This window comes from Triticum dicoccoides, chromosome 6B (genome assembly GCF_002162155.2).
Source record: "Triticum dicoccoides isolate Atlit2015 ecotype Zavitan chromosome 6B, WEW_v2.0, whole genome shotgun sequence".
Classification (NCBI taxonomy): Eukaryota; Viridiplantae; Streptophyta; class Magnoliopsida; order Poales; family Poaceae; genus Triticum; species Triticum dicoccoides.
In genome coordinates this window covers 567,202,411-567,229,892 of record NC_041391.1, presented here as the reverse complement: position 1 = coordinate 567,229,892, position 27,482 = coordinate 567,202,411, and the positions used below count along the sequence as shown (strand labels likewise).

At 45.4% G+C, this 27,482-nt stretch overlaps 3 protein-coding genes and 1 long non-coding RNA gene across 4 annotated transcripts; 2 read left to right on the top strand and 2 right to left on the bottom strand.

Moving 5' to 3' along the window:
* The first annotated feature begins 582 nt into the window (after positions 1–582).
* Positions 583–4,505, top strand: LOC119326317 (LRR receptor kinase SERL2-like). Its single transcript, XM_037599997.1, has 11 exons — positions 583–1,082; positions 1,269–1,401; positions 1,518–1,589; positions 1,740–1,883; positions 2,034–2,105; positions 2,186–2,245; positions 2,360–2,457; positions 2,558–2,707; positions 2,806–3,147; positions 3,443–3,822; positions 3,924–4,505. The coding sequence occupies exons 1-11, from the start codon at positions 977–979 to the stop codon at positions 4,242–4,244; spliced, it is 1,878 nt and encodes a 625-aa protein (XP_037455894.1). The 5' UTR covers positions 583–976; the 3' UTR covers positions 4,245–4,505.
* Positions 2,883–3,478, bottom strand: LOC119326321. Its single transcript, XR_005157905.1, has 2 exons — positions 3,354–3,478; positions 2,883–3,140 (listed from the first exon to the last, which is right to left on the bottom strand). It is a non-coding gene; the product is annotated as an uncharacterized LOC119326321 (long non-coding RNA).
* Positions 4,506–12,770: 8,265 nt separating the features above from the next.
* LOC119326320 (zinc finger protein HD1-like) lies at positions 12,771–14,559 on the top strand. The gene is made up of 2 exons (XM_037599999.1): positions 12,771–13,607; positions 14,200–14,559. The coding sequence occupies exons 1-2, from the start codon at positions 12,855–12,857 to the stop codon at positions 14,557–14,559; spliced, it is 1,113 nt and encodes a 370-aa protein (XP_037455896.1). The 5' UTR covers positions 12,771–12,854.
* On the bottom strand, positions 14,185–18,686 carry LOC119326319 (ASC1-like protein 2). Its single transcript, XM_037599998.1, has 6 exons — positions 18,309–18,686; positions 17,533–17,762; positions 17,293–17,448; positions 16,130–16,315; positions 15,850–16,034; positions 14,185–15,675 (listed from the first exon to the last, which is right to left on the bottom strand). Exons 1-6 carry the CDS (start codon positions 18,432–18,434, stop codon positions 15,644–15,646), a joined length of 915 nt encoding a protein of 304 aa, XP_037455895.1. The 5' UTR covers positions 18,435–18,686; the 3' UTR covers positions 14,185–15,643.
* Between the last annotated feature and the right edge of the window lie 8,796 nt (positions 18,687–27,482).

Genomic DNA, 27,482 nt, shown 5'->3' with positions numbered 1-27,482 from the left:
GTTTATCTTCCTTGTCACTGGGATTTCACTCCCTTTTACCTAATCTGATCCTCGATTGATTCTACATCCGTAATGCATGGTGACCAAAGGTTCCCGTGTCCATTAGCCGCGCCTCCACTTCAGGCAGGCCGGGCGGGCGGGGGGCGCTTCCTCCCTGTCATCTTCCCGGCCTTCCTCCGGCCAAAGATACTTTTGATCCCTTGTTTATTCCCCCCAATGGAATTGGCACGCTGACACACGCCTCCCGGGCTACCTGTCCGGCTGCCGCTGGCCCTGGGCAATTCTTTTGCTGCAAGAATCCCTCAAAGGTGTTGGCCGCCGTGGTGGTCTGTGAGACTGTGACAGTCAGTCGTGGCGCAGTACAACCACGCTCTCCTCCAATAAAGCTAATGCCTTTCTCGGATGGGATCAATACTAATCTGCTCCTTTTAGGGTAGGATTAGCCTAGACCACTCGATTAACAGCCCGCTCTCACTGTTTTTCATAAGTACTAGCAGTACTAGCTTGGGTTTTCACACAGGCCCCAAGGAGGGCGGCCAGGCCATAAAAGGGTGGAAAAGAAGAATTTTCTCCCCTCCCTCTCCCTCCTTTGCTCCGATATTGAGGTCCCTCCAATATTCTACTCCTACTCCGGCGAGCGAGCGAGCGAGCAGGGGCCAGGCGGCAGGCATGTCTGCCCCCTCCCTCCTCCCCTGCTTTTGTACCTTTGCTTGGAGCCAGAGCGCAGGCATCTTCCTTTGTGTCATTTGCTGCTGACAACACATCAGAGGTGAGTGAGGTGAGAGGCATCCCTCCCTGGTCCCTGCCCACTGCCCATTGCCACTGGCAACTTCACTCGACTGCTTGTGCGAGAAGAAAGGCTGCGCGCTTCCTTTCCTTGGCCTCACCCTCGCCCTTGGCTTGCTTGCTTCCATGTTTGAACACACACCAGCCAGCAGCTCCTAGCTAGAGAGAGAGAGAGAGCCCTTCCCTAGCAATGGAGGCGGTTCCCCTGCTGCTCCTCCTGCTCCTCCTCCTCTCCTCCCCTCTCGCGCCGGCGCCGGCCAACGGCCTCCTCTCGCCCAAGGGCGTAAACTACGAAGGTTAGTTATTAATGTTCTCAAATCAAGAGCCCTACTGGTTATTCTTTTGTGTCTCTGTGTGTGTTCTCTTTGGTTTTCTTGCATCGGAGCTCGCCACCTTGTTTTGTTTGCACTCTTCTTCCTTTGTTTGTTGCTCCTGCGCTGGTGTGTGACACACTGGCAATCTCTCTTCTGTTCGGTTTGCAGTGCAAGCTCTCATGACGATCAAGAACTACCTCAAGGATCCCCATGGCGTGCTCAAGAACTGGGACCAGGACTCGGTGGATCCTTGCAGCTGGACCATGGTCACCTGCTCGCAGGAAAACCTCGTCACTGGCCTGTAAGTTTTCTGTCGCGGCTGGGCTATGGTTCCATCACACACCAATCATTTCTGTCGCAAGCTTTCCTTTTGATCCTAACCCTTTGTCATCTCTCTGTTTCAATTTGTTTTCCCAGGGAAGCCCCAAGCCAGAACCTCTCTGGCCTGCTCTCCCCGAGCATAGGCAATCTGACCAATCTCGAGATAGTGTGAGTTTTTCCTGCCATCATTAGCCTTGCAAATCACCACTGTTTGTTTGTTCCTTTTTCTTTTTCTTTTTAGAACACATGGGAGTATGTTTCTTTTGGGCAGGAAGAGATCTTCCTTACCTTTTCTTCTCCCTCTTCTCCTGTTCACAGGCTGCTGCAGAACAACAACATCAATGGCCGAATCCCGGCAGAGATTGGCAGGCTCACGAAGCTTAGGACGCTTGATCTCTCCAGCAACCACTTCTCTGGCGAAATCCCCGGCTCCGTGAGCCGCCTCAGAGACCTCCAGTACTTGTGAGTGCCCTTCTCTTCTACTGTGCCACTGCCAGCCATGAACGATTGATAGATATTCTGAAGGTTTCCCATTCATGGCCTGTTCCAACATGAGCCATGATACATGCCAGTGGCTCTTCTCATTGTTTGCATTGTGCTGCCTGCTACCAGGAGGCTCAACAACAACACCCTGTCCGGCGCATTCCCTTCGGCGTCGGCTAATCTGTCGCACCTTGTTTTCTTGTGAGTATCCTCTGCTTGTTCTGCTGTTATGTGGTTGTGTACTGCTCTGCTCACTGTCACATGGACTTCCCAATTCTCAGGGATCTGTCCTACAATAATCTGAGCGGTCCAGTTCCAGGGTCTTTGGCAAGGACATTCAAGTAAGGCCGCAGTACTGTGTCATTTCATCTTTGACCAAAGTACTGTCTCCAGTGGAGACATGTTTACCATAAATAAGACTCAGCTTATGGGAAAATTAATTGATTTTCTTGCAGCATAGTAGGGAATCCACTGATCTGCGGAGCAGCTACAGAACAAGATTGTTATGGAACTTTGCCGATGCCGATGTCCTACAGCCTGAATAACACACAAGGTTTGTTCAGTCAGTCGATCTCATCCATGATTAATTTATACCTTGCACTGATATATAAGTAGATGGTAACTGTTGTAATAACAACTCTTTTTACAAAAAGGTACCGTACTGCCAGCAAAATCTAAGAGCCACAAAGCCGCAATTGCATTTGGTTCTACGATAGGCTGCATCAGCATCCTTTTCCTAGTGACGGGATTGCTGTTCTGGTGGAGGCATAGGAAAAATCGGCAGATTCTTTTCGATGTCGATGGTAAGTAAAAAGTCTAAAATTACTCATCGAGCTCATAATGGCCTGATGCTTGTTTAACTTGGTGGAATCAGTTACTGAACGTGTTGGTTATTTTGCAGACCAGCACATAGAGAACGTCAACCTTGAAAACCTGAAGAGGTTTCAGTTCAGAGAGCTCCAGGCTGCAACAGAGAACTTCAGCAGCAAGAACATGATAGGAAAAGGCGGTTTTGGAAATGTTTATCGAGGGAAGCTCCCAGATGGAACTATAGTAGCAGTCAAGAGGCTGAAAGATGGAAATGCCGCAGGCGGGGAATTGCAATTTCAGACTGAAGTCGAGATGATCAGCTTGGCAGTGCACCGGAATCTCCTTAGGCTCTGCGGGTTCTGCATGACTGCCACCGAGAGGCTACTTATCTATCCATACATGTCCAATGGAAGTGTTGCATCACGCCTGAAAGGTAAAACACATCAAAATTTCAGGATGATTGTTTCTTAAAACATAAATCTGAATAATCACGAGCTAGTGACATAGCCACCATTCATCAACAGATATAAGTTGGTCTTGAAGGATTTTTTTTTTCTGAGTAACTGACATTCTGCCAATGCTCGTTCGAAACTTCAACTTTAAAAAATGATTACATAAAGATTTGCATTCGATTCTCACATTATATTCTTCTCCTTTGGGCATAGCTTTAGAACAAAGAATCCCACATGACAAGATGCTAAACTTCGTTCTCACATAACCAATTACAGGGAAGCCACCACTGAACTGGAACACCAGAAAGGGAATAGCCCTCGGCGCAGCAAGAGGCCTACTATACCTGCACGAGCAGTGTGATCCCAAGATCATCCACAGGGATGTAAAGGCAGCAAATGTACTGCTCGATGACTTCTGTGAAGCAATTGTTGGAGATTTTGGGCTTGCCAAGCTCCTGGATCACCGTGACTCGCATGTTACCACAGCTGTGAGGGGAACTGTAGGCCACATTGCTCCAGAGTACCTCTCCACGGGCCAGTCATCTGAGAAAACTGATGTCTTCGGCTTCGGGATCCTGCTGCTAGAACTGATCACCGGGCAGACTGCACTTGAGTTTGGAAAGTCATCAAATCAGAAGGGAGCCATGCTTGACTGGGTAAGATCATTGTCATCATACTCATATGGCACAGTGTGGTTTCAGGCATATGATCTCATCATACTAGAGGTCTTACTTATATGGCATTGGCTTCTATTCAGGTGAAGAAGATGCACCAGGAGAAGAAGCTCGACGTGCTTGTCGACAAGGGACTCGGAAGCAGTTACGACCACATTGAGCTAGAGGAGATGGTGCAGGTGGCGCTGCTTTGCACCCAGTATCTCCCCAGTCACAGGCCTAAGATGTCGGAGGTGGTCAGGATGCTCGAAGGAGATGGGCTCGCAGAGCGGTGGGAGGCGTCGCAGCGTACTGACTCGCACAAGTTCAAGGTGCCCGACTTCACCTTTGGGCGTTGCTACTCCGACCTGACAGACGATTCGTCATTGCTGGTGCAAGCAGTTGAGCTCTCCGGACCAAGATGATAGCACGACAGAGAGTGGAAGACAGGAAACATCATCAGTTGTTTCCAGCAGGACCTGTACAGCAAAAACCTGCTTAAAATGGCAAACAACATAATGTAGCCAACATCTAGTGATGCTTTCTGTCAGGAAGTGGAGCACATCTCAGATGAACTGTACAAAGAAGAAGGGCACAACCTAGTTATCTAGGCATGGTATATTCTACATTAACAGATTATGTAAACTGTTGGTACAATAAAGATGACAGAGCAACATTTTTTGAGATGCAAGTATTGGTCCTCTTTCCCCCTTTTGTAAAATTGTTGCCATTGGATTGCAACGACCTGGCAGTGTCATGTTGTCTTCAACCGATAGAGCTCCAAACTCTAGTCTACTTATTTCCTTTGTAACTTATAATCTAGCAAATCTTTGTCAAGAAAGTAGTGAACATGCTATGTGCATTTCCAAATCAATGCAACTGACATCATAACTTGATGGCAAATATCTGCATTGATCTCTCTAGAAAAGAAGATCTGCATCAAATACAGCAGCAAACAAAAGAACAAGCACGAAACAACCACGGCAAATGGAATGAGGCTCTTGAGTGATTTTATGTTCCACCAGCATTGTCAGTGATGTTGCGCTGTTAACTTCTTGCCAATCTCCAGAGATTCATCCCAGCATTGGACCATATTTCCTCGCTCAGCCACTGTATGATAGTGCAGGAATGTGGCTCGGGTGCAAGCTATTTTAGTTCATATAGCTGGAATTTTGTGGACAGGTTTGGTTTGTGTTACCAGAAGGCCGTTCCAGGGCAAATAGCTTCCAGTTTTTATTTGATGTGTTAATTCTATGTGGGGCACGGCTAAATAGCAGTCGCCCGCTAGAGAAGAGCAGCACGGTTACTTTCAGACAGGCATTGTAGTGCCGTCGGAAGGACAGAACGAGCAGGCGACACGCTCCACCCTGGTACTTTCCCCCTTCCTTTTTCTCCCTTCCATTTCCAATCGACTGAGGCATCGTCTTGGACTTGCAGAAGAGGATTCAGAATTTTAGGTCAACTTTCAAACATTTTGTTCAAACTTTTGGAAAGAAGACTTCCACAATTTTTTGGTGAAACTTTTAGAAAGTGGACTTCCACAAAAAAACTTGTCAAACTTTTCGAAAACGGACTTCCACAAATTTTTGGGCTAACTTTCAGAAAGGGCACTTTCAAATGAAGTTTTCATACTTCCAAAATTCTCACAGCATTCAGAAATTTGTACTGTACTGTACTTTCGGAAACACACACACAAACTTTCATAACATCAGAAAATCTTAGGCCCAACTCTCAGAAAATCAGGGGAAGCTTTCAAAAAATTCAAGAATAAAAACTTCAAACAAATTAGTCTTGGTGGATGCGGCAGCCCATTTTGCCACTGTGGAACCCGGTAACCACGGGGACCTTGTCGGTGGTCGGATCCGGCTGAGCCTGCCACGGGAGCGCCAGGATTCGGCTGTCGTGGCCTATCACCAAGGGTCCTATCGTGCCACGCAACTGTGGGCTTCTGGTTTGCTGTCGGGGAGTCCGGATGCGCCATGAAGGAGCCTTGGACACAACGGCACTGTGGCTCGCCAGCTTATCACAGGTGGAGTGCCAGCCATAGCCTGGTGTGGCGGTGCCACATGTAGCCAACGCAGGTCAGCAACTGTTGAAGTGTGTATGTGGATTTCCTAGCCCTTTCCATCGATTTGGACTTTTGGTTGTGTTGGCTAGTGCATGAAGCTTGACATGGTATCAAAGCCTAAGGTCTTGAGTTCAAGTCCCGGCTTTCGCAATTCATCCAAAAATTGTTGTTGCCCCCTTTGTGTCTACGTATAGGCCTCTTGAGCCATACCTCTGAGTCAATTCGCGCGTTGACTTCCCGCGTCACACATGAGAGGGGGTATTGAATTGTATATGTGGATTCGCTAGCTCTCTCTCCATCTCACACGACATTGAAAATAAGCTACTAGAGCTACTAGAGAGGCTATAGAGCTGAGAGGATAAGAAACATGTGGAAGGGATAAGCAGAATAAGTGGATGAGAAAAGGGAAGGGAAAAGATAAGGTGGTGAGTAAAGTCGTTCTATGTGTGGTTCTTAGATCAGAACCAAGTGAGCAAATGCAGCGAATTCGTCAAACCAGATTCCTTCATTTAAGTACACAAATGAGAAAACTAACCTGCACCAAGCAGTTGTCAAAATGAAAAGCAGGGAATGAGCACACAAGCGTTAGGGGGATCAGCACACACAATACACCCCATCTCAGTCTGAATGACATGCTCTACAGTTGGGCATGTCTTTGAATAATACCTCATACTCACTTTTGAAGAGTTATGCGCCTGTTAAATCACAGCAACGGGATAATAGGATAAGAGGGTGGAAAGCCTAAAGCGTGATACGGCATGGTCATTTTCATCACAATTTTTGTTGTTCCTCTATTTATCTAACACTGAGATTTCCATGCAAAGTTACAATTTCTGACCATTATAATAAGGAAATGATAGAAGGCTTTAGAGTATATGTAATGCAGTGAAAGTAAGGCAAAGGGAGATGAATGACGACATACCAATTGGTCAAAAGTCTCCTGTGTTGTTGTCTGGTGGTTTTGAGCTCACCGATCTTTGAAAATTATAGGAGATGTATGTTACATGCACACACAGAAAAAGTTAGGTATTTCCAGTGCTGCCTATGTCAAGAGTAAGGAAACAAATGTGCTCAAAGCCAGCATGGTACACTGAATTTATTTTTAAGGATGACTAAAACTTGCTAACACCCTATACTATAGTTCATAGTCATGGTTGGAAGTTGGTGTTAGATGTGTATAGTCTCTTTTCGGTATATCCCCATTGTATAATGGGTTTCCTGCACTTTGACACACATGTATATGTAATGGCCTTTGGCCCTCAGTAAAGTTCAGTTGCTGATTATCCAACATGGTATCAGATGCTAGGCTAGCCCCTTCCTCCCGCACGCTGCAACTCCGTGCGCCCCGTTCCTAGCCTGCTCGTCTCCGGCCGTCCGGCCACTGCCTCTCCGGCTGTCCGGCCGTTGTCCCTCTGGCCCGGCTCTGCTGCTTCTCCAGCAGGACGCCGTCTCACCCCGCCATCTCGTCCGGTTGCTGGCTAGTCTGGCAGCCGCCCAGTCCGGCCGGGGCCCCGCTCGGCAGCTGCTCAGTCCGGCGCCGTCTCGCCCGACTGCCCCGTCTGGCAGCTACGGACGCCGCCTTGTCCGGCCCGTCCCGCCCGGCTGCGGGCGCTGCGCGTTCGGGGCTGTCCCGCTCGGCAGCCTAGCTCGCACGGCAGCCGCGAGCGCTGCTCGTTTGGTGCTGCCCCGCCTGGCCGCCTCGTCCAGCAGCTGCGGGAGCCGCGGGAGCTGCGGGATCTCGATCCCGCTTTGGATCGATCCAGCTCCCATCCCCGCTTCTGGTTAGCGCTGTCCCGTGCGCCCCTACTCACTCTCTCTCGAACCAGATCGACTCTCTGCTTCCGTTGACTCCAAAAAAAAAGAGAGAAGAAAATAAAAGAAAAGGAAGACCTCGTTATGTCTTCTTCGGGGTATGTCGTTGTTCACCGGTGCTCGGTGATCTTCGATGGCACCAACTATGCTGAGTTTGTGGGCTTCATGCACATTCATATGCGTGGCCTTCTTCTGTGGGGTGTTCTCTCTGGCGAGGTCCCTTGTCCGCCATGCCCTGTTGCCCCTATGGCCCCAATTCCACCGGTGCCGCCGGTACTTGCTGCTGATGCTTCTCAGGCTGACCGGGATGCAGCCAAGGCTCTCGATGATGTTGCAGTTGATGTTTATGACCAGCAGGTATCAGCTTATTCAGATGTTCTTTCTGTGTACCGTGATGATCTGTCTGCCTACAGTTAGTGGTGCAATGATGATGCTCGTGCTGCGGCTGTTCTCACTCCGAGTGTCCTCCCTCAGTTTGCTTCAGAGTTCATGGGACTTGGCACAGTTGCAGCGATGTGGTCGTACCTCTGTCAGCGCTATCAGCCTTCTGGTGATGCTCTCTACCTATCCGTGGTGCATCAGGAGCACGCACTTCAGCAAGGTGATTCCTCTGTTGATGAGTTCTATTCACAGTGCTCTGCCATCTGGCGTCAGCTTGACTCTCTTCGGACAGTTGTTTGTGGAACTTGCCGTTGCTGTCAGACTACACGGTCCGATTTGGAGTTTCAGCAGGTTCATGAGTTCTTATCTCGTCTCCGCTCTGAGTTCGAGCCTCGACGTGCTCACCTGCTTGCTCGTGGTCGTGGTCCTATCTCGGAGGTACTTGCTGAGCTTCGTGCTGAGGAGACCCGCCTTCGCTCTGCTGGGTTACTTGTGGTTCCTTCAGTGTTGGCCACCCGGGCTCCTGTGTCAGCTGCTTGCCTCACTGCTCCACCACTCCAGCCCACTCCTTCAGGGGGGTGAACCGTCCTCTTTATGCTGAGAAGAGTACGTCGCGCCGAGATACTTTCTGTGGTTACTGCTCCCGGTCAGGTCACCCAGAGTCTGATTGTCGCCAGAAGAAGCGAGACCAGAGGCGCTCCTCTTCCAGTGGCCCTCCCGTGTCTTCCTCGACTCCGTCACTCACTGACCAGGACATTGTTCGCCTCAAGCGTCTACTTGCCTCCTCCGGCTCCTCGTCGACTGGTTCAGCTGCTGCTATGACTGCATCCCCTTCTACACCACCGCAGGCCTCTACACAGTCAGGTACATCCTCGTGGGTTCTGGATTCTAGAGCCTCCTTTCATATGTCTTCTGATTCTTCTGTGTTGTCTTCTCTCCGACCTCTTGATTCACCTGTTAATGTTCTTACCGCCGATGGCACACCTCTTCCTGTTGCTAGTCGTGGTCTTCTTTCCACTCCATCATTTTCTGTTTCTAGTGTTTCCCATGTTCCTCGCCTTACCATGAATCTTTTTTCTACTGCCCAACTCACTGATTCTGGTTGTCGTGTCATTCTTGATACCGACTCTTGCTCTATTCAGGATTGCCGCACCAAGGCTTTGGTTGGTGCTGGCCCCCGGCGCCGTGAGTTAGAGGGCCTTTGGGAGGTTGACTGGCTTTGTGTTCCTTCCGCTGCCACCACTTCTGCCAACTCCCATGCTCTTGCTGCCTCTTCGTCTACGTCACTGTCCGCACTCTCCTTGCTGTGGCCTCTGTTCGTCAGTGGTCTATCTCTCAACTTGATGTCCAGAACACTTTTCTCAATGGCGAGTTGCGTGAGGAGGTTTACATGCAGCCACCACCGGGGTACTATGCTCCTGACGGTATGGTCTGTCAACTTCGCCGCTCTCTCTATGGTCTTCAACAGGCCCCTCGCGCCTGGTTTGAGCGCTTCGCCTCTGTGGTGACTGCCGCTGGTTTCTTGCCCAGTGATCATGATCCCGCGTTGTTTGGTCACACGTCTCCTCATGGTCGGACTCTTCTCCTTCTTTATGTTGATGACATGATCATCACTGGTGATGACTCTAACTACATTGCCTTTGTTAAGGCCCGCCTTCACGACCAGTTCCTCATGACTGATCTTGGTCCTCTTCGCTGTTTTCTTGGGATTGAGATCTCCTCGACCTCTGATGGCTTCTACATCTCTCAAGAGTAATATATTCAGGATCTTCTTGCTCGAGCTGCTCTCGGTGATGACCACACTGTTGTGACTCCTATGGAGCTCAACGTTCAGCTTCGTGCCTCTGATGGTGACCCTCTTCCTAATCCCACCCGCTATCATCACCTTGTTGGTAACCTTGTCTATCTTGCTATTACGCGTCCTGACATCTCCTATCCTGTTCACATCCTGAGTCAGTTTGTTTCAGCCCCCACCTCTGTCCACTATAGTCATCTCCTTCGTGTTCTACGATACCTTCGTGGCACGATCTCTCAGCGTCTTTTCTTTCCCCGCTCCAGCTCTCTTGAGCTCCAGGCCTACTCTGATGCTACCTGGGCCAGTGATCCCTCTGATCGACGCTCACTGTCTGCTTACTGTGTCTTTCTTGGTAGCTCTCTTATTACCTGGAAGACAAATAAACAGACTGCAGTTTCTCGCTCGAGTATAGAGGCTGAATTGAGGGCCATGGCTATGTTGACGACTGAGGTGATCTGGTTACGGTGGTTACTTGAGGATTTTGGTGTGTCTGCTCCTACCTCGACTCCCTTATTGTCCGACAGTACTGGTGCTATCAGTATTGCGCGTGACCCGATGAAGCATGAGCTCACCAAGCACATCGGTGTGGATGCCCACTTTGTGCGTGTTGTTGTGCAGGATCAGACTCTCGCTCTTCACTATGTGCCCTCTGAGTTACAGTTGGCTGACTTCTTCACGAAGGCACAGACTCGAGCGCAGCATACCTTTTTCCTCTCCAAACTCAGTGTTGTTGATCCACCATGAGTTTGAGGGGGGTGTTAGATGTGTATAGTCTCTTTTCGGTATATCCCCATTGTATAATGGGTTTCCTGCACTTTGATACACATGTATATGTAATGGCCTTTGGCCCTTAGTAAAGTTCAGTTGCTGATTATCCAACAGTTGGGACATGTTTTTCAGTGATGTATCCTTGGCAGTCATGCCACTCACACCAGCACATGTGAGCTACTAGCAGTTAAGGATGCTAAGAGAATCCCTCACAAAAGGTGGACAATGGGCCAAAGACAACCCTGATGTGTTCTTATAATTCAAACTGGCTTGGCTATACTGCAAATCAGTCACACAGAACTATATCTATTAAGTCTAGGTGCAAAATAAAGCAGAGTGCCACATCATGACATTCACCCGTCGTAATCCTATTCCAATCCAATGAAAACAACTGTAGAGAAAAAGGCTCTCAGTACTCAGTAGAGTGTTCATCACATTACACTTCACAGAATATACATCTAGAAGCATCTATAATTTTATATGAAACAATAGAGCTCGGTAATAATCTTTCCACACTAAATTGGAAACAGAGAACAGAATTACCGCAACAGCACGTAGGCACAATCATGGTAACATATATGTAGTCATAGTTATGCCACTTAGAAAAACGGTTACTGTTTTCTGTTAGCAGTATGCATAGGAACTACATGTAGGGAAAGATTATCAGAGTGCTACTGTCTATGATGAGCATAGCTTGTATAGAAATTAAGATAGTATAGTCCTGTAAGCTTTTCTGGAACTGAATATATTCTGTAAGCTTCTCCAATACATCCAGTATAAGTTTGCTGACAGGCTTGAGTCTGTTTCAAAAGATCTGATGGACAAGACTTGCTCAATTATTTGTAGTATTCACTATGTTCATATATGAAGCAAGTCAGCTAAGACTTCTGAACTTATTATGCACCAGCCAAGATGATTATGTACTCAGATTATGAAGCCACCATGCAACAGTACCCACCTTGGCCATCCTATCTCAAAATAGTAATCGGTCGTCCACAATCAACAGGAGTATATTTGGTAAATTTAAACTGTACTAACCACCCAACATCAAACTATGAATCATCAGTAACATGCTTAAGCTCAGGTATTTTTTTCTAACAACAAGCTCTAAGTTTGTCTGTAAATTAAGCTCAAGTCTTTCAGCGAAGTTATTTCAAGACATGGATCCATAAGAACGAGTCATTTCAAGACTAGCCTGCAATAACGCAAGTTAACAGCTAATTAACTGGACTTCCAGTCACAGATAGTCGAGTCATGGAAGAGATAGGTTAGAGATTTAACAGGCCAAACCGTATGAATAATTGCAGCAAAGGAAATGCAAAAGATGCCAGTAAATACACTTCCTAGACTGAACATCAACTTAGATATTTGCAGATCTATATGGTCCCACTGAAACTATCTAGTGACATGGCAGGGTGCTTTAAAACTTTTCTAATGTATCTTCCGCTTCCTACATCTTGATGAGGTTCCAAAAGGTAGAACAGCTAAGGGGAGTACCAACGAATCGCACAAAACCTCAGACTTTGGAATCCAGAGACCCCTTTTGCAAAAGATGTGCACAAAGAGAGCAAGGAGCATCTCCCACCCTTTGCCTGCTTTTGATACCACATTGCCTTCTAATTCTCCTATGTTTGGGTTTATTCCAGTAATCTAGTTCAAGAAACAGGCAGTTTCTTTTATATGAAATCTGTACGATTTGCTTCAGAAAATTCTTAGTTTGCCTATAATTACAAATTCATTAGGAAAAGATGAATATACATAATCCTTAAAATGGAAACTAGCTAAAATTCAACATAAAGTGTAACCCCTTATACATTAGTAAGTCTCCAAACTGGGTTTCTCAAATGTTTGTGACTCCTGTTCAATTGATGATTCCAACTTACGTGAAAGTTGTTACTCTTGTATTCTCTAGGTGTGCCAAATCCCAACAGATAATTGACAGAAAATGATGTAGCATTTGAGGATTGACACTGAGACAAGCAGCGTAGCAGCAACATCCACGTGCAACCACAAGATGCACACGCGGCATTCCTCGCCCCCACAAATGACACCACTTGTCACTCACTGGATTCCACTGCCACCCTCCTATTAGTACTCCTCACTAAAATTCCAACACTGACTGCTCCCACTCACTCCCAAGCAAGTTCAAGAAAAGGATCAAAAGCCTCAACCTTCGGTAAGACCTCTCCGCCTACAAGTTGCAAGATTTATATGTTCATGAATTGCAATTTCAACAGCAACCTGTTGGAGAAGGAAGCTGGAAGGACAAGTTTTCCATGGGCCAGGCCATGCGATGGATGCCATGCAGCACCAAGCGCGGTATACTGCTGTGCTGATGCTGCATATCTCTGTGCATCTTGTGACACACAGGTTCATTCTGCTAACCGTGTGGCATCACGCCATGAGCGTGTGCGTGTCTGCGAAACCTGTGAGAGTGCACCAGCGGTGCTGGCATGCCATGCAGATGCAGCAGCACTATGTACCGCCTGTGATGCACAGGTGCACTCTGCCAACCCAATTGCTCAGAGGCACCAACGAGTGCCTGTGCTGCCACTCCCAGCTGTTGCCCTTCCAGCTGCCTCTGGCTTCGTGGAGGCAGAAGCTTCTGTCACTGCCCATGGCGATAAGGAAGAGGGAGAGGAAGTGGACTCTTGGCTCCTTAGAAGAAATTCTGATGACAACAATTGTGCCAACAAGATAGATCGATACTTCAACCTTGTCGGATACAATATGTATTACGACAACATCACTTGTGACCCAAGACCAGAAGAACAATACAGAATGCAAGAACAACAGCATGTGCAGAACAGGTACATCGAGAAGGAAGGGTGTGAGTGTGTAGTACCTCCACAAGTCGTCATGGCAAGTGAGCAGCAAGAGAGCGATTATGGAACTATAGGAGCAGGGCAGGCTGCCTCCGTTACCGCTATGACCAGTACCTACACAGCTTCCATCAGCAATGACGTGAGTTGATCTATTACTTCGCTTAAATTATCATTCGGCGATCTATTTATGTTTTGAGTTCGTACCACTTCAAGGCAGCTCAGGTTAGTCCATTTCTGCGTTAAAATAATATATCAAACAGATTGATTGAATTAATTATTGTCACAGCTCACTTAGGATACAAGATGCAGATTATTTGTCTTGTGTCTCCTTCCTCTTTTCTCTCTTCTCTGCTTTTTTAGATCTTCTAGGTCAGGCTTTTTAGCCTGATATTTTCTGCGAGTTCTTTTCCCACATACTGTATCAAAAAAGGAGCTGTCCAACAGAATGTTTGACTGCTCTTTATTCCCTCAGACCTAAAATAATGTAGAAGTCGCAAAAATATAAATGTAGAAATAACTCCCAGAGAACTTAGGCAGCTTGTTCCTCTGCATCTAGACTTTGAACTGCTGTTAGTTACTTATGGATCTCAAACTCTTCTACCGACATATAAGTGCACGTTCTATAGTTTGGGGGGTCAAGGTCTCAGTTTCATCTTATTGCAGGGTGTACAAAACCAGCACTTCTCATATTATTGAAGTATTTCAGTGACTATTTGGCGATTCTATCTCAGATATCTTTCTCATCAATGGAGGTGGGTATAGTACCGGACAACACCAGACCAGATATCTCAAACAGCAACATCCTGACTAGCAGTGAAGCCATGGAGCTCTCAGGCCATTCACTTCAGATGCCAGTGCACTTCAACTCCATGGACAGAGAGGCCAGGGTCCTCAGGTACAAGGAGAAGAAGCAGACGAGGAAGTTTCAGAAAACCATAAGGTATGCAACAAGGAAAGCATATGCAGAAGCACGACCGCGGATCAAGGGTCGATTCGCTAAAAGATCAGATATAGAGCATGAGGAGGACCACATGCTGTCACCACCAGCCCTACAAGATACTAGTAGTTATAATACTGCTCCATGGTTCTGATGTAATGAGATAACAAAAAATGTGTTGACAGACACATGGAATGATGGGCACCGTAATCATATGGTTCGTGCATTGTGCAAGTGTCCGAAATCTCTTGTTAATCATTTAAGTTTTCTCTGAGACCATATGAAGACAAATCATTGTGTAGTCCAACGTAAATGTGAAGTATGACATAAGAGAAAACATCAAACAACAATTCCAGTATTTCACGCGATTAACAAGAGTAGCAACAAAGGTTGGGACTTCTACTGTTAGTAGCATTTTTACATGTCAAGATGAAGAACTCTGGTTTGCCTTGGATAAACATGGAGCATAGTAGTTATTAATAACATAACATATTTTGAACAACATAGTTCCAATATCAGTGATCTGCGAGGACATTAAATAAGAAACATCATGGCTAAACATTAACAGAGACATACATAACAATAAACCATGGGTACACACTTCGGAAGAATAATTACTACTATGGGCTAATGATATGTGCAGGTTCACACATGATTTCGATAATGGTTTACGACATCAGTTTCGGAACACACAAAGGCACCAGAATGAGATTTCTTGGCTAGTGCAGTATGGATTATTAAATCCTTCTCTGAGAAAGGGGCGTAGTTGCACTACACTCCCTTGCTATGTCAAGTAAAAGTGAGCATGAATTCTTTCTTTGAGAAAGGCACATAAATTTCAATATGCTGTCGCGCTATGTTGAGAAAAATTTATTGACGTTGTCTGTTGACCAATTTGATTAGAATCCTAGCAAAGGTTTGAAGTATGAAGGGGTAGAGGCAGATATATACACAGCTCATACTTCCATGAAGTATTGTATCTGTGTGATACTATTCAGTTTGACCTAAGTATGCATAAATGGAAAATGCTCGCCTGACATCTATTTAGGAAATTCACAGAGACGGACTAGCAGAACAGAACAATGATTCAGGGACATGGCACATCATGGTAATATATCAGCTTTATATGCAATAATGAAACGGGTAAAACAGAAACAGATCAACTAATCATCATGCTCCTCTTGACCTCCAGAATCTACACAGTTCAATCAATCCTCTTGTTATGTTCTTGAAAATAATCAATCATCATGTTCCTCGTCAGATTCCGAATCTAAGCAAAGAAGGAAAATAGTAAACATCACAACACATAAGCAAATTTGAGCCCTATATTATGCGACTTAAACTGATGGATAATAAATGAACGTAAATACAAGTATATACAAGGCTGAGACTGAAGTGATAGATAATATATTAACCAAATTTAACTTCGGAAAGAGAAACCTACCAGATCTAATGTCATCTCCAACATGCCCTTTAGACTGAATTTGCTTCACGAGCATTCGCTTCATTAAGACAAACCAATATATGTGTAGAACAAGGAGGGAGAACAGAAGACAGTTGAACACATAGTAGTATATCGGCCCATAAAATTTATGTCTCTCCTTGTTCAAAATATGAACAATTTCATAGCTGAAATTTACAGAAGAAATGCACAAGTTTTAGCGACATTCTAGAGTTACCTAAAGTATAGAACCCCATGTAAGAACAGAGTTACTGGTATGTACCTAGTGCTCCAGAGAATCCAGAATGGAAAATATATCAGGCGAAGGATCACCCAAGAAATGACGAAAAGAAGAAATGATACATCAGCAAGCAATTGGCGTCCACTGTACTTAGAAATTTTTCCAACCTCCAGGAACACATCACTTGCATCATGAACGGCAAGCACAACTGAACCCACTCGTGCAAATCTGTTAAGGAAACTAATCAGCTCAGAGTACCGAAGAAAAACATGTGCAGGCGTTCCAACAACTGCTAGTATTATTAAAAAACTGCTAGTAACAAAGAAGCATAAAAAAAGGCAGACAAATGCTTGATGTTTATGTTCTCTACCAGGAGATGACAATCAGCTGGGGTATAACTATAAGATGACAATCCGACAAACAGAGTTGCAAATCTAGCTACTGTATTCTCTACCAGGAGAAAAATACCAGCCTCAAAAACAAGTCAACATTTGTAAATATCGTTTGACAGCTGCAATCCATGCTTGTTCTATCTATCTATCATTCTTCCATTACATTCCATAAGCAGAAAGTTGTTCCAAATCCACACTTTCTCAACTATTGGCTCAATGAAGGCTGTCATGTAAAATCTAGGAATGTAAAAGAAAGCTAGTAGAAGGCAAATTACTAATAAACAAGCAAAGCTTTTCTCTAGGGAACAAGCAATGCAAGCATGGATTACAGTATATGATATATGCAGCTATATATGAATTGGGAGTATGGAGGAACGTAACAGAAAGCTAGTACATGCAAATCTTACTAATGCAAACAAGCAACGCAGATATGGATTAACAATATATGATATATGCAGGCATGCAGTTATATATGAACACGATAGAAGAATAACCAAATGTATACACAGTTTGTATTGTGGAGTCTGCATTTTCTCATGTATATGTTACAGACCAACAGGGATCTACCTTCCACATTCATTGGAAGATGCACAGGTTTACATGTGTGCGCAACTGCCCAAATAGCCAAACACTAACATGCACCTTCATTTGCTATTGCACCCTAGGCAGTATGATTCTCACCACTTGAATCATGACAAGAATCAGATTAGCTAAATAGTGCGCAAGTAATGATCGCAATGTATAAGAAGGCACTAAACTTGAATTAACATAAACCAGCTTGACAAATATTCAGATAGTCAAAAGCCTAGTTACCTGAATATGTACGACATTACAATGAGAAAAACAGATGCTATGTGATGAGTCATCGAAAGGCCAAAGTCTGAACGCCTTGTTTCCCAAAAGAGAAGGGCAATTATTGAGTACATATAAAAACCAGCAGCATACATGTAAACCCCCTTTAGTTTAAACCTGAGGAAAGAAATGAATTTATTAATAATTTGGTACTAAAAAAGAACATTCTAATAAACATGGGGAAACTGAAGTTTGTATTACTTCATTGTTTGATCTGGCCAAATTTGGTCTCCTGGTCCAACCCAGAAATTCATTGTGCTCGTGAACCATGGCTCGTTGTACGTCACAGCTAATGCCAGAAATTCCGCCGAAAGGAAATAAACGCCTTTCCAGGCGGATTCCTTAAACTTTCTGATCTTCATCCTCTCTGCGTCTGTCTCGGAGCCAAGCCTCGCATCCCACTTCCCGAAAATCAGACGCCTGGCTAGCCGCTATACACAAAATACAGGTGGTAATTAGCTCATGGGTCTCGTCTACTATGATGAGCCCGCATTTTTTCCTGAAAATGGAGTAGCTCATAGAGGAAGATGCCAAATAACTCACAGGTAATAGTGTTCAGGTTTGTTTGCACAATTAAGTGAGCAAGTGCAGGAATGTGTGCATGCAGAAACTGATGCATCCCCTTACGAACCCCCATTTCCTTGACTCGGATTATTTTACCAAAATGATAAAACACAGCCATTAGTTCACTGTCATGACGGCATTTCTTCGTTCTAAAAACACCGAGTTAATCATGACCACACTAGCAGATGATCATAGATTTATAGCAAATAATTAACACGAGAACTCATCGCCGTCACCCATTCCCTTTAGGAACTACCACTTGTACTACTAGTAATGAAATGACCAGTTTAAAAAAAATAAAAAGTAATGAAATGACTCGAGCATCACCTAGGTGTTGGATCGTGGGGGCAAACGACAAAGGAAATTATTCGAAACTGAGCGGGGCGGGGGGAAACTGTCTGCACTGTCACAACCTCGAATGCGAAGCGGTCGAGGAGGAAGCGGGCGGCGAGGAAGAAGGTGGCGAAGAAGGGGAGGGCCGCGAAGTCGGCGTAGGCGGGGTGGCTCTCCGCCACCCAGTCGATTGACGGGACGCCCATCGCGGCGGCTCGCCGTCCGGGATGCTGGCTCGCTGGGTGGTCGGCGGTCTCCTTTTTTTTATGCTCGAGACGAGAGGGGTGGTCGGCGGTGGGGAGGAGGGAGAGCGGAGGCTATATGGTGCGCGGGGCGAGAGGAGGCGCCCGGCGGTCTGGGTGACCGGCGCGGCGGCGGAAGGCGACGGGTGGTCGGACCGGAGCCAAGATGAACGGCTGAGCCGGGTTCTGCTTCCTGGGGTTGGCGGCTCCCTGACCAGTACTATTCTAATTTGACCGGCATTTTGGGGCTCTAGAATATTGGACTTTCCTCTTTTGTGGAGAGAAATCTCGGACTTTGAAGTAGCGCTCCCTATTTTTCTTTGTTTCGATAAAAGATCGATTTATCTATTTAAGATGGAGCATCAGGAGGATATAAATACAATAAACATACACATTGGGTCTCTGCATAAATAAAATGCACAAAACCAACATCAATGCATGCACTTAAAAATTAAGTCAGCAAATAGTAAAGTAGGCGAGGAAAAAAAAACAAAGCGATCAGATCCACCACTATCAAACTACATCAACTAGCAGAATGCCTGTGCGTTGTCACGGGGATTTAAAATATTTTATTGGAGTTATATATAAGCATAATGCATGTTAAGTTTCACATGTATAGAAAAGATATCCAGTAATAATTGTAATCTACTTCACTTGCAATGTTGGTCATTACAAAAAGTAATTTGACGATATATACACAGAGAGCGATGATCCAACTAATAATTTGTTAGGAATTAAGATCTACTTGACGTGTTTAATATATTCTCGTGCAATATAAAGGAATGTTGTCTTTAGCTTCATTCGTACAATATTTGAGCAAGTATAATAAAAACTTCTTTCTCAACTCATAACCATCATTCACGGGCAATATATATAGTTAACACAAATATTTCGCACGGAATGTCTAAAAATGTGCAACGGAGAGTACTCACTGTGCAAATTGGACAAGCTAGTTCTTTACTGTTCTAAAAAAGACAATTGAATAAATTAATATTATCTTGAATACAGTGATACAAAAATAAATGCTTTTATCTCGAGTAAATTAATATTACTTACTCCCTCCGTTCGGAATTTTTTGTCTCGGAAATGGATGTATCTAGAACTAAAATACATCTAGATACATCCATTTCTACGACAAGTAATTCCAAACGAAGAGAGTACATGTGAAGTACTTCCTTAATTCCTAAATATAAGTATTTTTAGATATTTCAATGCGGGCTACATACGGTACAGAGCAAAATGAGTGAATGTATACTCTAAAATATGTCTATATACATCTGTATGTGTTCTTATTAAAATCTTTAAAAAGGCTTATATTTAGGTTAGGTTGTAGGAAATATTAGGTACTACGATGTGAACACTACCTAGCCGGACTACTTCAATAAGCACAGACCGAAACAACCGAGTTGAAAAAATGTTGAAACTGACAATACCACACCGCATACAAATAGTCATGCCAATTGAACAAAGAACAATACGGTCCAACACAAACGGTGTACTCTGGCTTAGGACTATGAAGTGGTGCGCTTCTTCCACTCGGTCAGTAATTTTTACATGGAAATTCCATTTAGGATCAGTATCTAGTAGTTTACATAGAAGACCAGGATCCTCATTATACCACAATTTTCTTTATTCCCCAAAATATTAACTATATGCGTTGGTTTTCTAGTATTACACTTGGTAGCAGTGCGTTCTGATGCATCCGGAAGAAATTAGAGCAGTACATTCATCAGGCCCCTGAAAAATAATAGAATTGTAGATGAAATTCTTACACATACACAACACCTGGCTCTATATCCTAGCTACCATGTTCTTCTCGCCGGTACTCACATCGATGTCTTCGTGCCGCTGTCGCCCTATATTGCTGTTGGAAATATGCCCTAGATGCAATAATAAAATGATCATTATTATATTTTTTTGTTCTTGATAATTGTCTATTGTTCATGTTAAAATTGTGTTATCCGGAAATCATAATACATATGTGAATACATAGACCACAACATGTCCCTAGTGAGCCTCTAGTTGACTAGCTCGTTGATCAATAGATGGTTACGGTTTCCTGACCATGGACATTGGATGTCATTGATAACGGGATCACATCATTTTTTCGATAAAGGGCGACTTTATTATCTCAAAATGTAGCATCAAGCGGATACAAAGCATTATGAGTAACACCCGGCCTCTGCATAACTAAGATGCACACAGCCAAATTCAGAAGTCTGACAAAAAATCATGAAATAAAAATCGACAAATCGGCAACAGTAGAGTCCTTTAGACCGACACTATGCCTATGTCGAAGAAGGTGGTGGATCGATCCGTAGGTTATGCTGCCACTCATGTTGGAAAAAACCCTCTGTAGCCACCTGCTCCAATCGCGTACACACCATCATGAACAGCGGTTGGTACTCCGGCCGTTGTAGCATAGACCACATACGTAGCGAGTGCGTAAACCGGAAAATAACCTGTAGAGGAGAAACATTTTTATCATTAAAAACCAAATCATTTCTACATAGCCAAAGCGACCAAATTAAGGCATACGCTCCCACCCTTATTAGCGTTTTGAACCTATTTGTAATACCGTTCAACCAATGACCAAAAATATTGGCAACACTTATGGATGGATACAAATTTGACGCTATTTGGATGACTGACCACGTAGAACGTGCAAAATAGGTGTTTGATTGTCTCGTCATGAGTACAAAAAGAACACTTCTTACTCCCTCGCCAGTTTCCCCGTGCGAGGTTGTCTTTGGTTAACACAACTCCCCTGCAAAGATACCACATGAAGATTTTCACTTTTAGTGGAATTTTAGACTTCCAAATTTTCTTATTATTACTCGTTGGTACCTCAGAATGCGTGAGTGCACAATACATAGAGTCTACTGTGAAAGACCCTGATGTAGTGAGGTTCCAGCGAAACACATCCCGACATTGTGTCAGGTTAATGGAATCCAGCCGTGATAAAAGATTATGCCATGACACAAGCCCCAATCCTAAGCATAGCACAAGATTGTGTAGTTGGTTTGCTAGAGCTTTTCTAATGTCAAGTATCATTTCCTTAGACCATGAGTGAAGGAAATATGCCCTAGAGGCAATAATAAAGTTATTATTTATTTCCTTATATCATGATAAATGTTTATTATTCATGCTAGAATTGTATTAACCGGAAACATAATACATGTGTGAATACATAGACAAACAGAGTGTCACTAGTATGCCTCTACTTGACTAGCTCATTAATCAAAGATGGTTATGTTTCCTAGCCATGGACAAAGAGTTGTCATTTGGTTAACGGGATCACATCATTAGGAGAATGATGTGATTGACTTGACCCATTCCATTAGCTTAGCACTTGATCTTTTAGTATGTTGTTGTTGCTTTCTTCATGACTTATACATGTTCCTATGACTATGAGATTATGCAACTCCCGTTTACCGGAGGAACACTTTGTGTGCTACCAAACGTCACAACGTAACTGGGTGATTATAAAGGTGCTCTACAGGTGTCTCCGAAGGTACATGTTGGGTTGGCGTATTTTGAGATTAGGATTTGTCACTTCGATTGTCGGAGAGGTATCTCTGGGCCCTCTCGGTAATACACATCATTTAAGCCTTGCAAGCATTGCAACTAATGAGTTAGTTGCGGGATGATGTATTACGGAACGAGTAAAGAGACTTTCCGGTAACGAGATTGAACTAGGTATTGAGATACCGACGATCAAATCTCGGGCAAGTAACATACCGATGACAAAGGGAACAACGTATGTTGTTATGCGGTCTGACCGATAAAGATCTTTGTAGAATATGTGGGAGCCAATATGAGCATCCAGGTTGCGCTATTGGTTATTGACCGGAGACGTGTCTCGGTCATGTCTACATAGTTCTCGAACCCGTAGGGTCCGCACGCTTAAGGTTTCGATGACAGTTATATTACGAGTTTATGTGTTTTGATGTACCGAAGGAGTTCGGAGTCCCGGATGAGATCGGGGACATGACGAGGAGTCTCGAAATGGTCGAGACGTAAAGATCGATATATTGGACGACTATATTAGGACTTCGGAAAGGTTCCAAGTAATTCGAGTATTTTTTTGGAGTACCGGAGAGTTACGGGAATTCGCCGGGGAGTATATGGGCCTTATTGGGCCATACGGGAATAGATGAGAGAGACCAAAAGGAAGGAGTCCTGCGCCCCCCTTCTGGTCCGAATTGGACAAGGGGCGCAGCCCCCTTTTTCCTTCTTCCTCTCCCCTTCTTTCCCCTTCTCCTACTCCAATAAGGAAGGAGGGAGTCCTACTCCAATAAGGAAGGAGGGAGTCCCCTTGGCGTGCCCCCTCCTAGGCCGGTCCCTCCCCCCTTGCTCCTTTATATACGGGGACAGGGGGGCACCTCTAGGCAGAACAACAATTGATCCCTTGGATCTCTTAGCCGTGTGCGGTGCCCCCCTCCACCATACTCCACTTCGATAATATCGTAGCGGTGCTTAGGCGAAGCCCTGCGATGGTAGAACATCAAGATCGTCACCACTCCGTCGTGCTGACGGAACTCTCCCTCGACACTCAGCTGGATCGTAGTTCGAGGGACGTCATCGAGCTGAACGTGTGCTAGAACTCGGAGGTGCCGTAGTTTCGGTGCTTGATCGGTCGGGCCGTGAAGACGTACGACTACATCAACCGCATTGTGCTAATGCTTCCGCTTTCGGTCTACAAGGATACGTGGACAACACTCTCCCCTCTCGTTGTTATGCATCACCATGATCTTGCGTGTGCGTAGGAAATTTTTGAAATTACTATGTTCCCCAACAGTGGCATTCGAGCCTAGGTTTTATGCGTTGATGTTATATGCACGAGTAGAACACAAGTGAGTTGTGGGCGATACAAGTCATACTGCTTACCAACATGTCATACTTTAGTTCGACGGTATTGTTGGATGAAGCGGCCTGGACCGACATTACGCATACACTTACGCGAGACTGGTTCTACCGACGTGCTTTGCACACAGGTGGCTGGCGGGTGTCAGTTTCTCCAACTTTAGTTGAACCGAGTGTGGCTACGCTCGGTCCTTGAGAAGGTTAAAACAACACTAACTTGACGAACTATCGTTGTGGTTTTGATGCGTAGGTAAGAACGGTTCTTGCTCAGCCCGTAGCAGCCACGTAAAACTTGTAACAACAAAGTAGAGGACGTCTAACTTGTTTTTGTAGGGCATGTTGTGATGTGATATGGTCAAGACGTGATGAGATATAAGTTGTTGTATGAGATGATCATGTTTTGTTGAAGTTATTGTCTACTGGCAGAAGCCTTATGGTTGTCTCTTTATTGCATAAGATGCACGCGCCAAGTAATTGCTTTACTTTATCGCTATGCCATAGCAATAGTTGCAAGAGCAATAGTTGGCAAGACGATCATGTGACGACACATTGATATAGATCAAGATGATGGAGATCACGGTGTCATGCTGGTGACGATGAAGATCATGACGATGCTTTGGAGATGGAGATCAAAGGCACAAGATGATGATGGCCATATCATGTCACATATTTTTGATTGCATATGATGTTTATCTTTTATACATCTTATTTTTCTTGTTTCGGCGGTAGCTTTATAAGATGATCTCTCACTAAATTTCAAGATAAAAGTGTTCTCCCTGAGTATGCACCGTTGCCAAAGTTTGTCGTGCCCAGACACCACGTGATGATCGGGTGTGATAAGCTCTACGTCCATCTACAACGGGTGCAAGCCAGTTTTGCACACGCGGAATACTCAGGTTAGACTTGACGAGCCTAGCATATGTAGATATGGCCTCGGAACACTGAGACCGAAAGGTCGAGCGTGAATCATATAGTAGATATGATCAACATAGTGATGTTCACCATTGAAAGCTACTCCATTTCACGTGATGATCGGTTATGGTTTAGTTGATTTGGATCACGTGATCACTTAGATGATTAGAGAGATGTCTATCTAAGTGGGAGTTCTTAAGTAATATGATTAATTGAACTTTAATTTATCATGAACTTAGTCCTGGTAGTATTTTGCAAATTATTGTGTAGATCAATAGCTCGCGTTGTTGCTTTCATATGTTTATTTTGATATGTTCCTAGAGAAAACTGTGTTGAAAGATGTTAGTAGCAATGATGCGGATTTGATCCGTGATTTGAGGATTGTCCTCATTGCTGCTCAGAAGAATTATGTCCTTGATGCACCGCTAAGTGACGGACCTATTGCAGGAGCAGATGCAGACGTTATGAACGTTTGGCTAACTCAAGATGATGACTACTTGATAGTTTTGTGCACCATGCTTTATGGCTTAGAACCGGGACTACAAAAACGTTTTTTAAACGTCACGGAATATATGAGATGTTCCATGAGATGAAATTGGTCAAGGGGCGCAGCCCCCTTTTTCCTTCTTCCTCTCCCCCTCTTTCCCCTTCTCCTACTCCAATAAGGAAGGAGGGAGTCCTACTCCCGATGGGAGTAGGACTCCCCTTGGCGCGCCCCCTCCTAGGCCGGCCGCCCCCTCCCCCCTTGCTCCTTTATATACGGGGACAGGGGGCACCTCTAGGCAGAACAACAATTGATCCCTTGGATCTCTTATCCGTGTGCGGTGCCCCCCTCCACCATACTCCACCTCGATAATATCGTAGCGGTGCTTAGGCGAAGTCCTGCGACGGTAGAACATCAAGATCGTCACCACGCCGTCGTGCTGATGGAACTCTCCCTCGACACTCGGCTGGATCGGAGTTCGAGGGACATCATCGAGCTGAACGTGTGCTAGAACTCAGAGGTGCCGTAGTTTCGGTGCTTGATCGGTCGGGCCGTGAAGACGTACGACTACATCAACCGCATTGTGCTAACGCTTCCGCTTTCGGTCTATGAGGGTACGTGGACAACACTCTCCCCTCTCGTTGCTATGCATCACCATGATCTTGCGTGTGCGTAGGAAATTTTTTGAAATTACTACATTCCCCAACAATGAGATCGTGCAACTCCCGGATACCGTACGAGTGCTTTGGGTGTACCAAACGTCACAACGTAACTGGGTGGCTATAAAGGTTCACTACAGGTATCTCCGAAAGTGTCTGTTGGGTTGGCACGAATCGAGACTGGGATTTGTCACTCTGTATGACGGAGAGGTATCTCTGGGCCCACTCGGTAATGCATCATCATAATGAGCTTAATGTGACTAAGTAGTTGGTCACGGGATCATGCATTTGGAACGAGTAAAGTGACTTGCCGATAATGAGATTGAACGAGGTATTGGGATACCGACGATCGAATCTCGGGCAAGTAATGTACCGATTGACAAAGGGAATTGTATACGGGATTGCTTGAATCCTTGACATCGTGGTTCATCTTATGAGATCATCGTGGAACATGTGGGAGCCAACTTGGGTATCCAGATCCCGCTATTGGTTATTGGCCGGAGAGTTGTCTCGGTCATGTCTGTGTGATTCCCGAACCCGTAGGGTCTACACACTTAAGGTTCGATGACGCTAGGGTTATTAGGAAGATTTGTATGTGATCACTGAATGTTGTTCGTAGTACCAGATGAGATCTCGGACGTCACGAGGAGTTCCGGAATGGTCCGGAGGTGAAGATTTATATATGGGAAGTTGTCATACGGTCACCGGAAATATTCGGGGGCATACCGGTATTGTACTAGGGCCACCGGAGGGGTTCCGGGGGTCCACCGGGAGGGGCCACCTGTCCCGGAGGGCCTCATGGGATGTAGAGGGAAGGGAACCAGCCCCTAAGAGGGCTGGGCTCCAACCCCCTTGGGCCCATGCGCCTAGGGTTGGGGGGGGGGACCCTAAAGGGGGCGCCCCCCTTGCTTGGGGGGCAAGCCCCTCCCCTTGGCCGCCGCCCCCCCTCTAGATCTCATCTAGAGGGGGCCGGCCCCCTTCCCCCTTCTCCCTATAAATAGAGGGGTGAGGGGAGGGCTTCAACACCACATCCAAGGCGCAGCCCCTCCCCTCCCCAACACCTCCCCTCCTCCGCAAGAGCTTGGCGAAGCCCTGCCGGAGAACTGCCGCTCCATCACCACCACGCCGTCGTGCTGCTGCTGGAGCCCTCTTCCTCAACCTCTCCCTCCTCCTTGATGGATCAAGGCGCGGGAGACGTCACCGGGCTGCACGTGTGTTGAACGCGGAGGCACCGTTGTTCAGTGCTTAGATCGGATTCGGCCGCGATCTGAATCGCTACGTGTATGACTCCTCCAACCGTGTTCTTGCAACGCTTCCGACTCGTAATCTTCAAGGGTATGAAGATGCACTCCCCTCTCTCTCGTTGCTAGTTACTCCATAGATTGATCTTGGTGATGCGTAGAAATTTTTTAATTTCTGCAACGATCCCCAACAGTGGCATCATGAGCTAGGTCTATGAGTAGTTTCCATGCACGAGTAGAACACAAGTTTGTTGTGGGCGTCGATTTTGTCAATTTACTTGCCACTACTAGTCTTATCTTGTTTCGGGGGCATCGTGGGATGAAGCGGCCCGGACCGACCTTACACGTACGCTTACGTGAGACGGGTTCCACCGACTGACATGCACTAGTTGCATAAGGTGGCTAGCGGGTGTCTGTCTCTCCCACTTTAGTCGTATCGGATTTTATGAAAAGGGTCCTTATGAAGGGTAAATAGTAATTGGCATATCACGTTGTGGTTTTGGCGTAGGTAAGAAACGTTCTTGCTAGAAACCTATAGCAGCCACGTAAAAACTTGCAACAACAATTAGAGGACGTCTAACTTGTTTTTGCAGCATATGCCGTGTGATGTGATATGGCCAAAAGGATGTGATGAATGATGTATATGTGATGTATGAGATTGATCATGTTCTTGTAATAGGAATCACGACTTGCATGTCGATGAGTATGACAACCGGCAGGAGCCATAGGAGTCGTCTTAATTTATTGTATGACCTGCGTGTCATTGAATAACGCCATGTAATTACTTTACTTTATTGCTAAACCGTTAGCCATAGTAGTAGAAGTAATAGTTGGCGAGACAACTTCATGA